The following is a 21,790-nucleotide window of genomic DNA, read 5'->3' on the forward strand; positions in this document are numbered from 1 at the left end:
TGACACCCTTCACAAGGAGGGTAAGACTCAAACATTCATTGCCAAAGAAGCTGGCTGTTCACAGAGTGCTGTATCCAAGCATTTTAACAGAAAGTTGAGTGGAAGGAAAAAGAGTGGAAGAAAAAGATGCACAACCAACCGAGAGAACCGCAGCCTTATGAGGATTGTCAAGCAAAATCGATTCAAGAATTTGGGTGAACTTCACAAGGAATGGACTGAGGCTGGGGTCAAGGCATCAAGAGCCACCACACAAAGACGTGTCAAGGAATTTGGTTACAGTTGTCGTATTCCTCTTGTTAAGCCACTCCTGAACCACAGACAATGCCAGAGGCGTCTTACCTGGGCTAAGGAGAAGAAGAACTGGACTGTTGCCCAGTGGTCCAAAGTCCTCTTTTCAGATGAGAGCAAGTTTTGTATTTCATTTGGAAACCAAGGTCCTAGAGTCTGGAGGAAGGGTGGAGAAGCTCATAGCCCAAGTTGCTTGAAGTCCAGTGTTAAGTTTCCACAGTCTGTGATGATTTGGGGTGCAATGTCATCTGCTGGTGTTGGTCCATTGTGTTTTTTGAAAACCAAAGTCACTGTACCCGTTTACCAAGAAATTTTGGAGCACTTCATGCTTCCTTCTGCTGACCAGCTTTTTAAAGATGCTGATTTCATTTTCCAGCAGGATTTGGCACCTGCCCACACTGTCAAAAGCACCAAAAGTTGGTTAAATGACCATGGTGTTGGTGTGCTTGACTGGCCAGCAAACTCACCAGACCTGAACCCCACAGAGAATCTATGGGGTATTGTCAAGAGGAAAATGAGAAACAAGAGACCAAAAAATGCAGATGAGCTGAAGGCCACTGTCAAAGAAACCTGGTCTTCCATACCACCTCAGCAGTGCCACAAACTGGTCACCTCCATGCCACGCCGAATTGAGGCAGTAATTAAAGCAAAAAGAGCCCCTACCAAGTATTGAGTACATATACAGTAAATGAACATACTTTCCAGAAGGCCAACAATTCACTAAAAATGTTTTTTTTATTGGTCTTATGATGTATTCTAATTTTTTGAGATAGTGAATTGGTGGGTTTTTGTTAAATGTGAGCCAAAATCATCACAATTAAAAGAACCAAAGACTTAAACTACTTCAGTCTGTGTGCATTGAATTTATTTAATACACGAGTTTCACAATTTGAGTTGAATTACTGAAATAAATGAATTTTCCACGACATTCTAATTTATTGAGATGCACCTGTATATATATATATATATTTTTTTAAACAGACACGCACACATGTTTTTTAAGGCTCGTATATACTGTAGAAACACAGCATAATACTGAAAGGGGCATTTTACGTACTAAAAGTTAATGTCGTATTAAAATACATACACATGGTAACTTGCTCAGTAATTCAGTAAAATTTGCTGTTTTATTGTCATTTTGAGTAAACACTAACCAGTGATTTCAGAATTTGCAAATTCAGTGTGCAACTCATCCTACATAGTTGCTGTTACTTTTCTAAGCACACAGAATGATGATTTTCACCTGCTGGATGATAAAACGATATACTCACTTGGGCCAGTAAGAAACCGCCTAAGTGCCCAGAACACCCTACCTTGCAATACCCTAGCAACCATATAATGTGCTAAAAACTATAAGAATACCTTAGCAAGTAGCAACCACACAGCAACTCCCTGGCAACTACCAACAACACTCTAGCACCATGGCAGCATGTTTTGCATGAGCATGCACCACTCACATTTCCTAGAAAAAGTACAAATCTAGGTGGGGCTGATTTTTAAAATGACTGATATAAAACAAAAGGAAAGAAAGAAAAACTACCTTTATTAAAAAATTATATATACTGTATATATATCGATTGACATACAATGTAAATAATAAACACACCAATGTCATAGTGCATTAACTAATGTTAACAAACACAACTTTTTATTTTAAAACTGCATTAGTATATGGTAAAATGAACATTAACTAAGATTAATAAATGCTGTAAAAGTATTGTTAATTGTTAGTTCATGTTAACTAATGTTGTTAACTAATCTTAACAAGAGGAACCTTATTGTAAAGTGTTACCAATGATTCTCTTTTTGACAAAAGTGCCCAAAATCTCTGGGTTATCCATACCTGGGAATGATCCTGGAAACTTTGTTTAACCCTTTAAGCTCTGAAGGTATTTTTAAAAATTTCCTGTTTCAGTGGCCAAAATTAAAGGTTTATAACCTGACAAAAAAGAAAAAAGGAGGGTTTGTTTGTGTTCAATATCAAAAACTTTAAACAAATTTTAATGATATAGATTATTATTAATTCTGGGACTCTCAGTCTAAGAAACTTCTGGAAAATCACAAAAAACATGAGACAAAAATATACATTATTTCTTATTTTTCTGATTTGACATTATATATCTCTGGGTGTAAATAAGATAGCTCCAAAAAACTGCTTTTGTTTTTATCCCAATCATGTCAACTGTAACTGAGAAAATTTGTGTTGATACAACAAAGCAATCAAAAGTTATAGCATTACAAAAATAATTTATCTAGTGTATAAAAACGTCTCCAAGTGTCCAAAAGCCTCTCCAAACAAATATCACACAATAATTGTACATAAGAACTAATTACACATGCAAAAACAACGACTAATGGTTTGCATAGAAAAGTAATGAGATTTCACAGAACGAGTGCCTTTTGACTCAATAAGTCTGCATCGTGTCATGTACTTGGCGCCATCTCCTAGTGGCCATATGTAACATTGTGCTTCGTGTGGATTATCGACTGATTTATGCATCCGGTTACCTTGTGTGTGGGCTCGTTTGAAAGATAATCACCTCCTCTAAGAAATGGTATGTGATATGTTATATTCTATTATAAGCAACACCTGTTGACATGAAACATAAATGTCAAAGACATGTACTTAGCCATTACTTGCTATATTTTTGTCTATGAGTAAAAACAAATAGGCTGATTGTATTCTTCTCTTTGAGAGCTTTCCAACAACATATGACACATGGCTATTAGATGAGCTTGATGTTTTTAGTTATTGTAATAATATGTACAGTGCATTTTTTTTTTTCTTTTTTAAATCATCAAAACGGAACACTTCTGATTTGTCTGCAGATTGCAAAGCACTTGTTCAGTTTGGCTCATAATGCCTACATGCATTGTAAAGTAGAACTTCTAAGCTTTCAAACGATACCTATTTTGTGTTGGTCAAGACTGTAGTTATTGATATTTTGACCATTTTATTTTCTCGCAGGCCCACCGGCCAGCCCATCCAAGCTTAAAGGGTTAATCAACCAATTACATAAACATTTGCATCTTACTTTTGTATACTCACTACAAGATTCCCTTGAGCGACCAGTGAGTAAATGATTCAGTGAGTAAATAACCACTGAGTAAATTAGACAATCGTAATAGAGCACTATTTGTGTCACGTACACATCAGATTAAACTTGCAACACCGGTCACTAACTAACAGATTTGTGTTGAAGTAATCTCAGTGTGTGAAATGTACCTATTGAAGTCTTTCTAGTGCATAAAAAGAAGGAAGTTATTCTAGGCTGCCATTGTAATGGTTGTAGGTTTGAAACCTAGGAAGGGCGATCAATTGACTGGAGTTACTGAGCTCTGTTTCCCCATTCCCCATTGTTTCTTTGAGCAATTCATTTATTTCCAAGTTGCTTCCAGAGAAATGTCACTACAAATGTTGGTCTACCTATCATTATGAGGACTTTCCATAGACATAATGATTTTTATACTGTACAAACTATAGATTCTATCCCCTAACCCTAACCCTATCCCTAAACCTAACCCTCACAAAAAACTTTCTGCAGTTTTACATTTTCAATAAAACATTGTTTAGTATGTTTTTTAAGCGATTTGAATTATGGGGACACTAGAAATGTCCTCATAAACCACATTTATAACATAATACCCTTGTAATTACCAGTTTGTAACCTAAAAAATTGTCCTCGTAAACCACATAAACATGCCCACACACACACACACACACACACACACACACACCTCATGTTAACTGAGAGACTACATGGAATATTTGTTTTATTAATTTTTCACACCACAGGACCATTTATCGTAAACTAATGGTGAATAAAAAGGGTGAAAACCTTAAAAAATGGTGACAGTAACAGGACTTATGATGTACACTGAACACTGAACACACAACTCACATCAGAGCAATTTATATCAGGCTGACCCTTAAGAAACAAACAATCCCAAAACTGTTGTAAACAGCTCAAGAAACAGAATCTGCAGTGAGCAGACAGCACCAAGGAAACAAACATCAAACAAAATACAACACAAAATGTTACTTACAGTTTGAGTATTCAAACATTCACATCTACATCTTTCACAGCCCTCTGGGGGAAAAAGCACGAAACCAACCATCTGTTTAATATTTAATCTTATCCAGCTTATTAGACCTGGCATTTAAACATGCGCTAAATGAACATTGCAAAATCTCACATGACAGTGAAAAAACATGCTTGATCAATGATCCAGAACCTGTGTTTTCTGTTAACATGGATAAGCTTCACAGGATAGCATCAGCTGACCCCAGAACAACTTGTTCTTATGCAAAAAATGCTATAAAATTGGCATAAAGCAATGCCTTAAAAAAGCTGAAAAATAATGTATCCACCCTCTTGTTGTTCCAATCCAAACCTGTATAATTTTCTTCTGTGGAACACAAAAGGCTATGTTAGGCAGAATGATATCCTTAGTCATCATTCACTTTTATTGTATGGAAAAAAGCTGCAATAAAGGTTAATGGTGAAAGCTAACATTCAGCTTAACATCTGAGTGTTCTACAGAAGAAAAAAGTCATAACGGTTTGGAACAACATGAGGTTGAGTAAATAATTACATAAGTTTCAATTTGGTGTTATATATACCTTAAAATGAATAGTTTACCCAAAAATGAATATTCTCTCATCATTTACTCACCCTCAGCTCTGTAGGTCCATATAAGGCAAGTGAATGGTGACCAAAACTTTGAAGCTCCAAAAAGCACATAAAAGCACCTTAAATGTTATCAATAAGACTCCAGTGTTTTAATCCATGTCTTCTGAAGTGATCCAATGGGTTTTGGGTGAGAACAGACCAACATATAACTCCTTTTTCACTATAAGCCTAGTGATCATGATTTCAAGCTCAATTACACTTCCTAGCACCATCTAGCACTCTGTGTATGTGTCAAGCACTAGAAAGTGCAAATGAGTTCATGCAATCGAAATCATGATCACCAAGGAGACTGCTGATGTCAAGATTTATAGTGTAACTGGAGTTATATTTTGGTCTGTTCTCACCCAAAACTGACTGGATCGCTTCATATCACATGGATTAAACCACTGGAGTCTTATGGATAACATTTATGGTGCTTTTATGTGCTTTTTGGAGCTTCAAAATTTTGGTCACCATTCACTTGCGTTTTATGGACCTTCAAAGCTGAAATATTCTTTTAAAAATCTTTGTTTGTGTTCTGCAGAAGAAGAAAGTCATACACATTTGGGATGACATGAGGGTGAGTTAATGATGAGAGAATTTTAATTTTTGGGTGAACTATTCCTTTAAGTATATCTATAATCTCTCCTCCTTACAGCATAGAAAGGAGGGATAAGAAAATCTCATATTGAACACGATGGAAGGAACAGCTCTAACACACACACACACACACACACACGCACGCACGCACGCACGCACGCACGCACGCACACACAAACACACACACAAACACACACACAAACACACATGTTGGTGCAGCTATCATTATGAGGACTCTCCATAAACATAATGATTTTTATACTGTACAAACTATAGATTCTATCCCCTAACCCTACCACTAAACCTAACCCTCACAAAAAACTTTCTGCATTTTTACATTTTCAAAAAAACATTGTTTAGTATGTTTTTAAGCGATTTAATTATGGGGACACTAGAAATGTCCTCATAAACCACATTTATAACATAATACCCTTGTAATTACCAGTTTGTAACCTAAAAAAAGTCCTCGTAAACCACTTAAACCTGCCCACACGTCCACAAACACGCGCACACACACACACACACACACACTGCACATTCCATCCAAATTACCTCATGGAGATGATCTCACACTCACGATAAGACTTTTAGGATGAGCAGCCCATAACAGTAATAATCCATTAAACTGACAGTTCTTGAAAAGTCACGTGCAATAGAGAGATGGAAGCGCATAGAAAAAAAATCACATATGCAAACTCAATTGTCTCAGCATTGAACTGAAATATGTTTTAATTACATGTAGACAAGACAATGCCAAATAAATGTTTTTGGAAACAACATAAAATAAAGTGATTACTCTTAAAAAAAAAAAAAAAAGTTATGTGGTGGTACCATGATACAGTAATGGTATAAGATGGTTTCACCATGGCACTTTGATATCTATGATAGTCCTGAAGGATTACCATATTCATGTGCCATGGTGCTTTCACTTCAAAGAATGCCATGGTACTTACAGTATCTGTCCAAAAACATGGTCTTGTCATAGTATCCTATAAAAAAAAACATAGTAGTACCATGATACTTTATAATGTATTGTGAACAGTATTTTTTTAAGAAGCTTTTTTTTTTTTTGTTCTATTCTCCTAAAGTCTGTAAGCAGTGATGCATATTGTGAAAAGAATGAGAAAGAGGTGTTCACTGGTCCAACACAGCATAGAAGAATTAAGTCTTTTATTGGCAGTGCCCACCGTTGCCCATTTGAAAATATTTCAGGCATTTGAGTGTCCCGGTGAACCCAAAAACAATATCTCTCTGAAGTATGAAAAGTACAGAGATGAAATCAAAAGGGGTGTACTTCAGAGGAACTGTCCCGGAGAGCTCAAAGCCTTCTGATACAATGCACAAACACACACATCCTGTCCTCTTTTACACAAACAAACTTTTCACATAAACCTGTATACACCCTATGGATCTGAGCTCAAGCAAACAAATCACAAAGCTATAGGGAAAAAAATTATCCAGGAAAAGTTTAAATACTTAAATTGTTAGTAAAATAACTTATTAAGGGTCAATAATTGTCAAAATACAGACATTCAAGTGCATGAGAGGTAAGAGAGTATTTACATTTTGCGTCCTTCACAGTTTTCAGTGCAGACTGAAGCCTTTCCAGCATGTTGTCCTGATAAAGTCGACAAATCCAGTTTTAAATCCGCAAAATTCCTGACCCTTTAATTCTACATGTAATATTACAAAACACTGACAAAATATAGGGTTGAAAAAACTGTTGATGTGTTTTTCCTCAGAGCAGAGACATTGATGATGCTTGTACTGACTGAACTGAACTGGGCAAAAGAAAGGGGGAGAGAGGGAGAAACAGAGAGAGAGAGAGAGAGAGAGAGAGAGCAGTGGAGGGAGGGATGGTGAGTGAAAGAATGATTTAATACTACACTGAATCCTCTCACAAAAGAAAAAAAGAGTTTTTCTCTGAGCTATTGACCATTATTAAAATAAACAAAGATGGATAAGTATTTTCACACACAAAAAGCTCTAAAATATCCCAAAATTTTACCACCGTTTTACTATAATTGTGGCAGCTATGATTTTTTTTACAATAAATATTTAATAATCTATTATGGAGTGAAAGAAAATGCTTCATTTTTGTTACAAATATCATTGTTTTAAACGTGTTTAGGCTACAATAAAGAGTACAATAAGGTTTCTTGTTCTTTTGTTTATATTTTAGCAATAAAAATATGCAATTAATCATTTTACAGAAACTGCAAATACATTGATCTTACCGTGGGAATAAGGAGCTATCCATGCTTTTACCTGTGGTTACTATGATTTTACTAAAAATGTAATGTGTAAACAATGTAAATAAATAATTTCTCTGACAATTATTATTTTGCTTGATTACATTTCCTTATTAATGATGCAATGAATCTGAATCTGAAACTTGGCCATGATTCAGTCTGATTATATTGCTTTGGTATGATTTAGAAAAAATGCTGAAGACACAAATGTAACTGGAGAAAAAATGTAATGTGTCACACAAAGAGTGGATTGGGAATCTGGATTTGGTGGATTTTTAAACCTGAAACTAGGTCAAGTATTATAACAGATTATTAAATTCCATAATCAATGCATTTCATTTTCATTTATAGATTGATGCATCCATGCAATTTTACACCCTAGTTCCTGTGCAAGATCTATGGTACTATTTTCATCAGAATGCTTCCTTGCTTACATTTTTAGAAAATACCAAAATCATAGAGACTCAAGCACAGACAAATCTCAAGAGTTCCTTTTTAGAAAACTCTGAATTTGACTACTGAAGTCATGGATCTGTAATACTTTTGTCCAGGGACTAAAAACAGTTCAAGGAGCGAACATAACCGAAAACCGGAACAAAGTGATGTTCAATTGTTCCGGAGCGAAAACGTTATTTTTAAATGCTCGAAACCGGTTATAACCGGTTCATTTGTTCCGATCATTTTTTCATTAAACTAAAGGCCAAAGGTCACAGTATATTTTTGGAACTACACCACTTCATGTTGCCTGTAAAAAATAAACGTGCTTTGAACCTGAAGGAAACTGATGCATCACACATTTATTTGCCTTACTGCCCATTGTGGATGTTGTATTCTGTGAATGAAGACCTTTTTAACAAATATGTATAATTACTACATATACATGCACGGTTAATTCAGATACAAGGAAAACATTATTAGATTTAAAAAGTACTTTTTAGTCCTTGTTTTTGTCTAATAAACAGTGAACACCAGAATACCACTGAACAACTATGAACTACTAAACAACTGAGCATAATACACTAGGGGGGGAAAAACCTGGAAAAAACTGCTCACACATGAAACTGTTCCAGTTGTCATTTAAGGTGGAACTACAAACACTGCTGGACAGAAACCATGACCTCGCGGTTGGACTGCAGCTTATCATACATTTACAAATTTCCCTCTACCCTCAGAGCACTAAGGTAAAAATCAAATACACTCACTGAGCACTTTTTTAGGAACACTATGGTCCAATAAAATGCCCGACGTAGTCTTCTGCTGTTGAAGCCCATCCACCTCAAGGTTCGACGTATTGTGCATTCTGAGATGCTATTCTGCTCACTACAATTGTACAGAGTGGTTATCTGAGTTACTGTAGCCTTTCTGTCAGCTTGAACCAGTCTGGCCATTCTCCATTGACATCTCTTATCAACAAGGTGTTTCCGTCCGTATAACTGCCGCTCACTGGATGTTTTTGGCAGCATTCTGAGTAAACTCTAGAGACTGTTGTGCATGAAAATCCCAGGAGATCAGCAGTTACAGAAATACTCAAACCAGCCCATCTGGCACCAACAATCATGCCACGGTCAAAATTACTGAGATCACATTTTTCCCCATTCTGATGGTTGTTGTGAACATTAACTGAAGCTCCTGACCTGTATCTGAATGATTTTATGCACTGCAGCCACATGATTGGCTGATTAGATAATCGCATGAATATGTAGGTGTACAAGTGTTCCTTATAAAGTGCTCAGTGAGTGTATATGTGCATTTATACCTGATAAAACTATCAAAATACAGCTGTAAATTACTGAGAACTGCATATCAACACAGACACAAATCAAGTGAAATCGTAATTAGTGTGCTAATTAGGGATTTTCTGTGCAAAGAAAACTCCAAAGCCACATGCTTTGAGGGGGAAAATGCCCTTTTTCTCAGAGAGAAAGATTTTTCCCAGGTTTCACCTGGCTTTCATATAGAGAATGAGGCAGGATTATACACTCTCTCGACCTTGTGAAAATTGCTGTATGCAGACGGATATCGGGAATCTTTCCAGAGGTTGGCCAGCATTTTCATACAAATGATGCTGTGTTAATGCTTCAAATAAAATCCCCTCTTTTTTGCTTCTGAATACCGGAATAAACAGAGATAAAACAGAAAAAATAAGGTCACATCTGCATTTACAAACCAGCAAATCACAAATAAACAATACTGCCCCTGAAACACAACCTGTTTTTAGCTACAGTGAAGATATACATTACAAAATTTGAGCATTCAGACTCTAGCCTTATATATATATATATATATATATATATATATATATATATGTGCATGTGTGTGTGTTTGTTTTCACACTGATATCTGTTAAATATTGTGTATCTCCCTGCATTTAAATGTTCACTTTTTTCCATGTTTTACAAAGGAATGAATAGTTAATTGTAAAACAGATAGCTCTTACTCTAAATTCTGATTGGATGAGCCACGCTCCAAAATATAAAATCACAATAAAAGCAACCCTGTGATTGCACATTCTATATTACGTCTATGTTGCTTTTGAACGGCCCTTACCCATGGTAGATCACAGTAACGCACAGCCTCTCATAGCTTGTTTAAAATGTTTAAAATGATGCACACTTAAGGCCAGAAAAAAATTATTATACTTTAAGAACAAATTAATGCCCAAACACAGATCATGCTTTAACAAATAGGTACTTACATCCATTTACTACATCCTGGGAGGCTATGACAAATCCAAACCCCTCCCCTGGTCTCCGTCTCAACTCCACCTCCATCGCTCTGGAGGGTGCTGCTCCCCTCCCATCTGCATGGCTTTTGGACACTGCTCCAAGGTTAGCGCTCCACTGACCCATTCCATCGTCAATCCCTAACCAGTCACGGGGCTCTAGAGTGAGGGTCACGGGCACTGAGTCCAGGAAGCTGGTGCTTTGGACCAGGTTGGGGAGGTCATCAGAGGGTGAGGAGGGAGAAAGGGTGCTCTGGCTGGGCACAGCACCATCAGAGGAGGGAGAGATCAGATCAGGGGTGCCCAGAGAGGGAGGAGGACTCTTATAGACATTTGGGGAGCCCGGAGAGCAGAGAGGACCTGAGAGAGAACAGGAAAAAGGAAAACAGGTGCTCCAATTCACTGATAAACTTTGTAAAACTTGATGTCACCACTATGACCCAGTTTACACCTTTTTCCAGGTGATCTGGTAACTGCACATTGCTAAATACAGGCTTAAACAGGCTCCAAAATGTTTTGTGATCCAGTCACTTAAATCACATGCAAAGGTGGTCGAAAATGCATAGGAACATATCGCATTTGCAGTGTAAACGCTAATCCATCCTGAGACATTGTGGAAATCATCAATGGACTTTTCCAGTTTTTTGGAAATTGTTTTGTGATTGCTGAATAAGGATTTATGGAAATCATTTAATAGAGCAATTTATTAAGAGCAATTTATAGTCAGAATAATGGTTTAAAATTGACCACAACTCGAAAAGTTATTATTTTTTAGAAATATTTATGACTTCCAGGCATGGAAATCACAATTTTAAAATTCCCTGATAATTTCAGTTGTTCATGATGGCAGGACCATCAAAGTGTGCTTTGGTTTAAAATATGCATTCTAATTGTATTTTTATATTGTCTTTGTACATTTGCATTGCAGTATTTGAAGTACAGTATGTGTAGCACACAGTAAGTAGGACACTCACCTCCTCTGTAAACCAGTAAGACCACCTCACCCTGTTTAGTATGTTCTTGAAGCACCCGCTGAACCTTATAAGACAAAAAAAGATAACTGGAGATGATTCACATCATTTTAGTGAATCATCCAAAGGCTGATAACCACCATGTAGAGAATTTCAGAAAGAGACAAGCTTAAAGCTAAAGTATGTAATTTCTGCGCAACTAGCGCCACCAAATGGAATTTGTGTATACGTCTGCCATTGGTCAAACAAAGAGATAGTCCCACCCCCAACTCACGCCTTTGGTTGAGTAATTTTGTTGAGGCGGGTCTAAGCGGGTCGCTCAAAACAAACAGAGCAATTTTCATAGTGCCTCAGAAACACAGTGCTTATGGTTTTTGAGAAAATTAACCTATGAATGGCTTACTAATAGTTATCTCTGCACATTAAACTATGATAGGAGAAAACAATTCTTCAGCTTTAAAGGAAAGTCAGTGTTAATTAGTCAATATTTCGTCTTGTCAAATTAATTCATTTTAGTCAGTTTTACTCTGACAAAAATGCCTAATCATTTTAGTCAACGAAAATATCTTTTAGTTGATGATAATGTGCAAAATGACAAAAATGTGTGTCAAACTGTAACAGAGCAAACTTTACTAAGATACTCAAACATTTTGAAATAATTTATAATTTTATTTTAATGTATCAAACATAAAATATAGGCTACAAACTAAATATTGTACAACTGAGCTTCTGAAATAATAGCATATAATGAATATACTGCAGTATTACCTACTCTTTCTAATTACCTACTGTATTCTGAATTCTTCATGCTTTAAAGACTGTTTTTAATTTTTCGTGTTTAGCCAGTTTAGGGTATTGCATTGTGTGTAGCGTGTTTTTTTTACGAAAACAGCATATTCACAACTTAAGTTACGCATATTATGACTAGTACATAACTTAGTTCAAGTTCACTTGTTCATTCACTTCATTGTCTGTGCAGATGTAATTTGTAATATTATACAGTACTGTGCAAAAGTTTTAGGCACTTGTGAAAAATGTTGCATAGTGAGGATGTCTTCAAAAATAATGACATAAATAGTTTTCATTTATCACTTAATGTCATACAAAGTCCAGTAAACGTAAAAAAGCTAAATCAATATTTGATGTGATCACCTTTAAAACAGCCCCAATTCTCCTAGGTACACCTGGACACAGTTTTTCTTGGTTGTTGGCAGATAGGATGTTCCAAGGTTCTTGGAGAGTTCTTCTATCTATTTAGGCTGTCTCAATTGTTTCTGTCTCTTCATGTAATCTCAGACTGACTCGATGTTCAGTGGGGGGCTCTGTGGGTGCAATGCCATCGCTTGCAGAGCGCCCTGTTCTTCTATTCTAATCTTTTCTATTTGCAAAAGTAATGTTTGGGAGTCTAAAAGCTGAAGATATAAATAACCATCTTAAGACAAATGTTTTTGTGAAACATCTTAAGTGCCTAAAACTTTTGCACAGTACTGTATGTATGTTGTGGATATAGTGATTAATCTCATTGAGTGTGGTAATTAACCTGTTTTAAAGCAGGTTCAGCACCTTCAACTCATGCAGCTCAAGTGAGAAAAATTCCCATCATACTGAATTATTGGATTAGATGAATCTAATATCTTCGTCTATAAACAGATGTTTCTCTAGATGTATTTTCTTCTGTTTATATCTTCCACTGTTAATATCTTGCAGTATGATTTTTTATTATCATATTTTCATCAACAGTGTGCTTTAATAAAATAATGTCATTATCATCATGATGTGTCTTTTTCGTCTCGTATTCGGTTTCGCTGATGAAATCAAAAACCCCTTTGTCAATGAAAGTTTTTGTCATTGATTTCTTCGACGAGATTAACACTGGGGATAGTTTACCTAAAAATTTAAATTCTGTATTAATTTACTCACCCTCATGCCGTCCCAAACCCATGTGACTTTCTATTTTCCGTGGACACAGAAGGTGAATTTTTGATGAATATTCTGGAATATAATGAATTTGAATAACGAAATGCAAATAAAAGTATTATAAAAGTCGCTAATATGACTTGTGTGCTATAATCCAAGTCTTCTAAAACCGTATGATATCTTTATGTCAGGAACAGGCCGACATTAAGGCTAAGTCATTTGGGTTTGGAATGACATGAGGGTGAGAAAATAATGACAGAATTCACAATGCATTACCTGTGCAAAGCTGAGGTTCTGCACATCTGCCCCGTTGATTTTAATAATAGCATCCCCTGGCTGTAGAGAGGGGCATTGCCGCCTGTCCCAGACTCTCTTTACCACGGCCAGCTGCCCTCCCTGCCCCCCGGCCGTCACACTGAAACCCATACCCCCTCCCTCGCTCCTGCCCAAGGCCACAGGTACCAGCTCACCCCCTCCCCTGCAACCTACCCCACCCGGGGCACCGGGGGATCCTAGGCCACCTGGATGAGGTCGTGGGAGGTTGTTGGCTGGACACCCGTTAAAACCACAGGGTGGGAGCTCAGTTGGGGGAGAGACAACAAGAGATGTTTGGGGCATGGGAGGTTGCTGGGAGCTGGGCGCCCCTGGTGGCTGGATGGCCGGACCCACTTCAGGTTGGGGCAGAGAGAGCGTGGTAGAGGAGAGATTGCTCTCGGAAGACTTGGAACTGTGGTGGCCGTGAGAGGGAGCGGGAAGAGAGTTGTTGTTGTAGCTGCGGACAAGGGAAGCTCTGGGTGGAGGGAGGAGGAAAGAAATGGGTGTGTAAACAGGGGTGCATTGTAAAAGATTAAAAAAAGTGCTAAAAAAGCAATTCAAGTATGTCTAAAAAGTCAGTATAATCCTTGATAAGGAGCAAAACACCTTCTTATGGTTAGAGATAGACTGATAATCAGCTTTAATGTTACTTTTGTAACCGATATTCACTTTTCTACTTAATCAGTTATCAGTTCTTTAAAGGAATATTCAGGGTTCAATATGGCATTATGCTGATGATCACAAAAGAAATTTGACTTGTCCCTCCTATTCTTTAAAACAAAGCAAAATTTAGGTGACAGTGAGGCACTTACAATGGAAGTGAATGGGGCCAATTTTTGGAGGGCTTAAAAGCAGAAATGTGAAGCTTATAATTTTATCAAAGCCCTTACATTAATTCTTCCATTAAAACTCATGTTTTATTTCAGCTGTAAAGTTGTTTATATCATCATTTTTACAGTCATTTAAGGGTTTTAGGGTTTGTTTTTTGTTTTTGGGGATTTTTCTCCCCTTTTCTCCCCAATTTGGAATGCCCAATTCCCATTGCGCTCCAAGTCCTCGTGGTGGCGTAGTGACTCGCCTCAATCCGTGTGGCGGAGGACAAATCTCAGCTGCCTCCGTGTCTGAGACAGTCAATCCACGCATCTTATCACGTGGCTTGTTGAGTGCGTTACCGCGGAGATGTAGCACGTGTGGAGGCTATTCTCCGCGGCATCCACGCACAACTCACCACACGCCCGTCCGAGAGCAAGAATCACATTATAGCGACCACGAGGAGGTTAACCCAACGTGACTCTACCCACCCTCACAACTGGGCCAATTGGTTGCTTAGGAAGCCTGACTGGAGTCACTCCGCACACCCTGGATTCGAACTTGCAACTCCAGGTGTGGTAGTCAGCGTCTTTACAGTTTTAGGGTTTGTTGACATTACATTGTCATGGCAACGAAGTTGTAAAATTGGCTATATTACACAGAAGATGTTAGTAAGCATACTGTTTACGTCTTGTGGCAATACTTTTAAAACAATAAGTATTTTAACGTCTACGGATTGGCCCCATTCACTTCCATTGTAAGTGCCTCACTGGAACCCATTTTTTTAAAGAAAAGGAGGTCAAGTCAAAATACATTTTTGTGGTAATCAATATTATGCCACAAATTCTGTCAATTGAGCTTAACTTGTATTGAATGTGGAATATTCCTTAAATGGCACAATTTGTTGAGTCTCAGCTGACAGGAAACAGCTGTGTTCAAGTGAGAATCGCATAGCATTTAAAACAAAATAGCCTGACATATCCACAAACAAAAGATGTGTAACCATTTTGAACACAAAATAACTGCATAAATGTGATGACATAAATGCTAATTATAATAATTATAATTATAATAATAATATAAAATATATGATATAATAAATTATAATACGTACTGTATAGTACTATTAATACATAAAAATATAAAAATAACACAAATAATGTAGTAGATATTCATATACAGAATATAACTATAATAAAATATTCCTAATGCACATTAGGTTTTTTTGTTGTAGGATAATTTAGTTATTATTGTGTCAAAAAGCAGAAATAATACAAAAATTAAAAAACTGAATCTGCATATTATTGGACACTAAAACATAAATATAATGTGTATCGGTCATAAAAACAATATCGGTAGTTGGTTATTTTTCATGTCATTCAGACAGCCAATGCCTGTCTATGTGGGCAGTTCTTGGCCAGAATAAGGTGCAAAGTACAACAAATCTTTTGCTAATAAACAATCTGTGGGACTTACACTGATGAGCAAAAACATTATGATCACATGCCTAATATGCTGTTGGTCCTCTGCGTGCCACCAAAACAGCACCGACCCGCCAAGGCATGGACTCTACAAGACCCCTGAAGGTGTCCTGTGGTATCAGTCACCAAGACATAAGCAGCAGATTCTTCAAGTCCTGTAAGTTGTGAGGTGGAGCTGCCATGGATCGGACTTGTTGGTCCAGCACATTCCACAGATGCTCAATCGGATTGAGATATGGGAAATTTGGAGGCCAGGGCAACATCTTAAACTCTTCATCATGTTCCTCAAACCATTCCCAAACAATATGTGCAGTGTGGCAGGGCACATTATACTGCTGAAAGAGTCCACTGCGATCAGGGAATACCATTGCCATGAAGGGGTGTACTTGGTCTGCAATGATGTTTAGGTGGGTGGCACATGTCAAATTGACATCCACATGAATGGCCGGACCCAGGGTTTCCCAGCAGAACATTGCCCAGAACATCACACTCCCTCCCATCTTCCCACAGTGCATCCTGGTGCCATCAATTCCCCAGGTAAATGGCGGACACGTACACGGCCGTCCACGTGATGTTAAAGACTCATCAGACAAGGCGATCTTCTTCCACTGCTCTAAAGTCCAGTTTCGATGCTTGTGTGCCCATTTTTGGCTCTTTTGACTGTGGACAGGGGTCATCATGGGCACTCTGAACGGTCTGCCCCATACGCAGCAGGGTGCGATTCATTATGTGTTGTGACACATTCTTCCCGTAACCATCATTAAAATTTTCTGTGACTTGTGCCACAGTAGACCTTCTGTCCGTTTGCACCAGACAGGATAGCCTTCGTTGCCCTCACACATCGATAAGCCTTGGGTGCCCAACATTCTGTCGCCAGTTTGTGGTTTGTCCCTCCTCGGATCACTGTAGGTAGGTACTCACCACTGCTGACCGGGAGCACCCCACAAGCCTTGCCGTTTCAGAGATGCTCTAACCCAGTCACCTGGCCATAACAATTTGGCTCTTGTCAAAGTTGCTCAGGTCTTTACTCCTGCCCATTTCTCCATCATTCAACACGTTGACTACGAGAGCTGATTTTTCGCTTACCATCTAATCTACCCAGACCTTGACATGTGGCTTTGCTAGGAGATGATACATTTTATTCGCTTCACCTGTGAGTGATCATAATGTTTTGGCTCATCAGTGTATATATTAAACACCCACAGATATTTCAAGTATGGCTATTTCAGCTTTAAGTTCCCTAATAAACACGACTGCAGAAATGAACTGGTTTGGATTCGCCATCCTTCTTACCTGCGTGTGACAATACAGCTGACCTCCGTATCACTGTGACTGGAGCTCATTCTCTCTGATGAGGGAGGAGCATTTGAAGAAGGCACTGCCCCCAACCCTATAGTCCCTCCCACACCATTGCCATTGGCCATGGAATAGGAAGATTGGGGTGCTGTGTTGCCATTAGCATCCAACGACTCTTTCTGCATGCGGTGGAAGAAGCTGTTGTGGAGGGACATGGAGCGGTTGAGGTTCGCCATGCCAGGCTGGTGTCCTTCGGGATGCTGAGGTTGTGACTGTACAGAACCCGGGGCAGCAGGGTTGGCACTGTTAGGATCAGAGGGGGAGGAGAGACTGGTTTTGGGGCAGCCGTCAGGGTTGTAGAGCATGGGGTAACCTCGCCGGAGGACCACGTCTACACTGTGACCCATAGGGACGGATTTCAGCATCTCCACCACTTCTTTATGAGACAGACCCAGCACACATGTGTCATTGATGCACACCAGGATGTCCGCTGAGGGAGAAGGAGAGCGAGATTTCTGTCATTTTCATTTGTACATGAGAGAAATCATGAGCACTGTTCTGATTATCATTTGAGTATGCAAAATGGGGTCATATCATTTGAAATAAAATTTTCCTTGATCTTTTGAGATAAGAGCTCATTGTACTATAAAAACATACTGTAACTTTCAGAACGGAAATCTAAAAAAAAAAAAGAAAAAAAAGAAAAAGAAATCTGAAAAGACCATTTCTTGAAACTACGCTGCAAAAACTGATGAATACATTTACTAGTACCCCATGAAATCCGTTTTATTTATTTATTTTCTAATTCTGTTTATTTTTTTTCCAAATTCCGTGTTTTTCAATTTATTTTCTCTGAATTATGGGTTTTAAAGTGTAATTATATTTTATCATTAAAAAACTGTGTAATTGTGACTCCAGTCAGGCTTCCTAAGCAACAAATTGGCCCGGTTGCTAGGTTGGGTAGAGTCACGTTGGGTTAACCTCCTCGTGCTCGCTATAATGTGGTTCTCGCTCTTGGTGGGGTGCGTGGTGAGTTGTGCGTGGATGCCGTGGAGAATAGCGTGAAACCTCCACACGCATTAGATCTCCGCGGTAACGCGCTCAACAAGCCACGTGATAAGATGCGCGGATTGACTGTCTCAGACACAGAGGCAACTTAGATTCGTCTTCCGCCACCCGGAGTCACTACGCCACCATGAGGATCTAGAGTTTAATTGGGCATGCCAAATAAAAAAATAATTAAAAAAAATGTTTTGTTTTTTTCAGAAGTATCAAAAATACTTTGATTTTGTCTAATCAAAGTAATTCATTGAATTTTAATCAAATAAAAAAGATCAACATTGCATTATTTTTTAAGAGTGTCACAGCACAATCCAAAACCCAACATTGAAGTTTTTATTTTTATTATGATTATTATGATTATTTTGGTCAAATACAGTGCTGCACAGTAACAAAAAATAAATGTTACTAATTTTACATGAGCAAAAGGGAGTTAACATAGAAGTCTTAAAGGGCAAGCAGCAAAAATAGATTGTTTAATTCTAAGGGTCATAAAGCAGGTAAAAAATGGTCATGAAAATCATAAATTTTGGCACTTTTGACCTCAGGGTAAAAATAATATAAAAACTTTTATGACTCCTTTAGGTTATGTGTGTATTTGTGTGTGTGTGTGTGTGTGTGTGTGTGTGTGTGTGTGTGTGTGTGTGTGTGTGTGAGACTGTGTGTCAGCACATGTGAGTGGACATTTGTGTGGGTGAGAGACAGTCAGATTAAAACCTACAGGCACATCTGGATTAAGAGAATCCAGCATATTTAAACCAAGATACCCTTCCAATCAAATAATACACACACACACACACACACACACACACACACACACACACATTCTAATCTAATCCAGAGAGAGACAGTGAGAGTGAGGGTGAAAGAGTGAGAGACAGAGAGACAAGGGATTTACAGCCTAAAATAAAAAGTGAGGATTGGAAGGATGGTGGGATAAATAAGAGGATAAAAGCAAACAACTCATTCTCCCCTGATAAAATCCATCTTTCATCCTTGTCTTTCTCTGATCTTTTCAATTTTTTCTCTCTCTTTTTCTCTCCACTGGTTTTTCTGATCTGTTGTCTATAAAGGTTGTTCAGTAACTTAAATCCAGATCTATTGGGCTTTTTGTCTTCCACTGAATGTAGAGTGAGGATTTAACACAGAGCAGTACCGTCATATCACATATAATCATCAATGTCCATAAAAGTCCTCTGTGCAAATGGAATTGTGCACAAATGTTTATTATTAAATTATTATACCTGCCATAAGTCCATAAATATTTAAAGAAAAGACCCCTTGAAGTGCCATGTCCTGTACCGCAGATTTATACAGCAGCAAAGCCACTTAGCAGACATAAAATAGAGGTGTTTCCAGGGTAATATGATTGTGGCAGGAAGTAAAATCCTGAATTCAGTGTAATCTTGAATTCAGTGCTTCTTTGAAGACTGGAAATTCATATCTCTACATGCACAACAGATCAAGTCATTTTTTGTGGCCATCTCTAGCAGACATTGAGGGCAAATTAGAGAAAATGTCATGGAAACAAAGATTTAGGCCTAAAATGTGATGTATGGCCATATATGAACATACAGGTAGATACATTTATAGTTAATATATTTTGGCATATATTTAAAGTGCATTATTTGGACAAATCTATGTTACATACTTGAAAACTGCCATTTTTGTAGTATTTTGAAATGTATGTTACATATATGTACAAGTATGTGACTTGTTTATAGAAGTGATAACATCCATCCAGTTGAAGTCAGAAGTTTACATACACCTTAGCCAAATACATTAAAACTCAGTTTTCACAATTCCTGACATTTAACTGTAGAAAACATTCCCTGTCTTAGGTCAGTTAGGATCACTACTTTATTTTAAGATCGTGAAATGTCAGAATAATTGTAGAGAGAATGATTTATTTCAGCTTTTATTTCTTTCATCACATTCCCAGTGGGCCAGAATTGTACATACAATTTGTTAGCATTTGTTAGCATTGCCTTTAAATTGTTTAACTTGTGTCAAACATTTTGGGTAGCATTCCACAAGCTTCTTACAATAAGTTGCTGGAATTTTGGCCCATTCCTCCAGACAGAACTGGTTTAATTGAGTCAGGTTTGTAGGCCTCCTTTCTTGTACATGCTTTTTCAGTTCTGCCCACAACTTTTCTATCCGATTGAGGTCAGGTCTTTGTGATGGCCACTCCAATTTCTTGATTTTGTTGTCCTTAAGCCATTTTGCCACAACTTTCTAGGTACGCCTGTGGTCAATGTCCATTTGGAAGACCCATCTGTGATCGAGCTTCCTGGCTGATGTCTCGAGATGTTGTTTCAATATATCCACATCATTTTCCTATCTATTTTGTGAAGTGCACCAGTCCCTCCTGCAGCAAAGATAGCCTGATAGGCTGCTCCTTGCTCAGGTTATGTAGATATAGGACTCGTTTTACTGTGGATATAGATACTTGCCTACCTGTTTCCTCCAGCATCTTCACAAGGTCCTTTGCTGTTGTTCTGGGATTGATTTACACTTTTCGCACCAAACTACATTAATCTCTAGGAGATAGAATGCATCTCCGTATGATGGCTGTGTGGTCAAATGGTGTTTATACTTGTGTACTATTGTTTGTACAGATGAACGTGGTACCTTCAGGCGTTTGGAAATTGCTCCCAAGGATGAACCAGACCAGACTTGTGGACTTTTTTTCTGAGGTCTTGGCTGATTTCTTTTGATTTTTCCATGAAGTCATGCAAAGTTTGAAGGTAGGCCTTAAAATACATCCACAGGTACACCTCCAATTGACTCCAATTAGCCTATCAGAAGCTAATTGGCTAATTGCCTAAAGCCTTGACATCATTTTCTGGAATTTTCCAAGCTGCTTAAAGGTACAGTTAACTTAGTGTATGTAAACTTCTGACCCACTGAAATTGTGATATAGTCATTTAAAAGTGAAACAATTTGTCTGTAAACAATTGTTGGAAAAATTACTTGTGTCATGCACAAAGTAGATGTCCTAAATGACTTGCCAAAATTATAGTTTGCTAATATTAAATCTGTGGAGTGGTTAAAAAATGAGTTTTAATGACTTCAAACTAAGTGTATGTAAACTTCTGACTTCAACTGTACATTGCCTTAAATCAGATTTCTGTACAAAAATGTCTGCAGCCGCCATCCACTGCATGAGCCAGATATAATAAAATATGTGCTTCGATATGAATTCAAAGCCTTTTGGGTTTTGTTTTGTTTTTAAGGACAGAAAGCCCCTGATTAATTCAGCAAATAATCAATACTATAATTATTTTTCTTTTTTTTTTGGTCAGTTTTTATTACAGAAAGATGCCCCACTTTGTGCCTAGGCTGATCAACCTGAGAGGTTGGTATGGATTTTTTTTATCTGATTGGTTGTTATTTTTGTACA

General features: G+C 37.8%; 1 protein-coding gene across 2 annotated transcripts in view; it reads right to left on the reverse strand.

The window, feature by feature from the left end:
• LOC127414849 (membrane-associated guanylate kinase, WW and PDZ domain-containing protein 1-like) overlaps window positions 1-21,790 on the reverse strand; it is a 77,593-nt gene that overhangs the window by 13,688 nt on the left and 42,115 nt on the right. For both annotated transcript variants that reach the window (XM_051653189.1, XM_051653190.1), the window contains 4 exons: window positions 17,323-17,815; window positions 13,700-14,213; window positions 11,510-11,573; window positions 10,509-10,895 (listed from right to left, as the gene is read on the reverse strand). In XM_051653189.1, coding sequence (XP_051509149.1) covers window positions 10,509-10,895; window positions 11,510-11,573; window positions 13,700-14,213; window positions 17,323-17,815 — 1,458 coding nt within the window. The remainder of the gene's footprint in view (window positions 1-10,508; window positions 10,896-11,509; window positions 11,574-13,699; window positions 14,214-17,322; window positions 17,816-21,790) is intronic.

Source organism: Myxocyprinus asiaticus, chromosome 24 (genome assembly GCF_019703515.2).
Source record: "Myxocyprinus asiaticus isolate MX2 ecotype Aquarium Trade chromosome 24, UBuf_Myxa_2, whole genome shotgun sequence".
NCBI lineage: Eukaryota > Metazoa > Chordata > Actinopteri > Cypriniformes > Catostomidae > Myxocyprinus > Myxocyprinus asiaticus.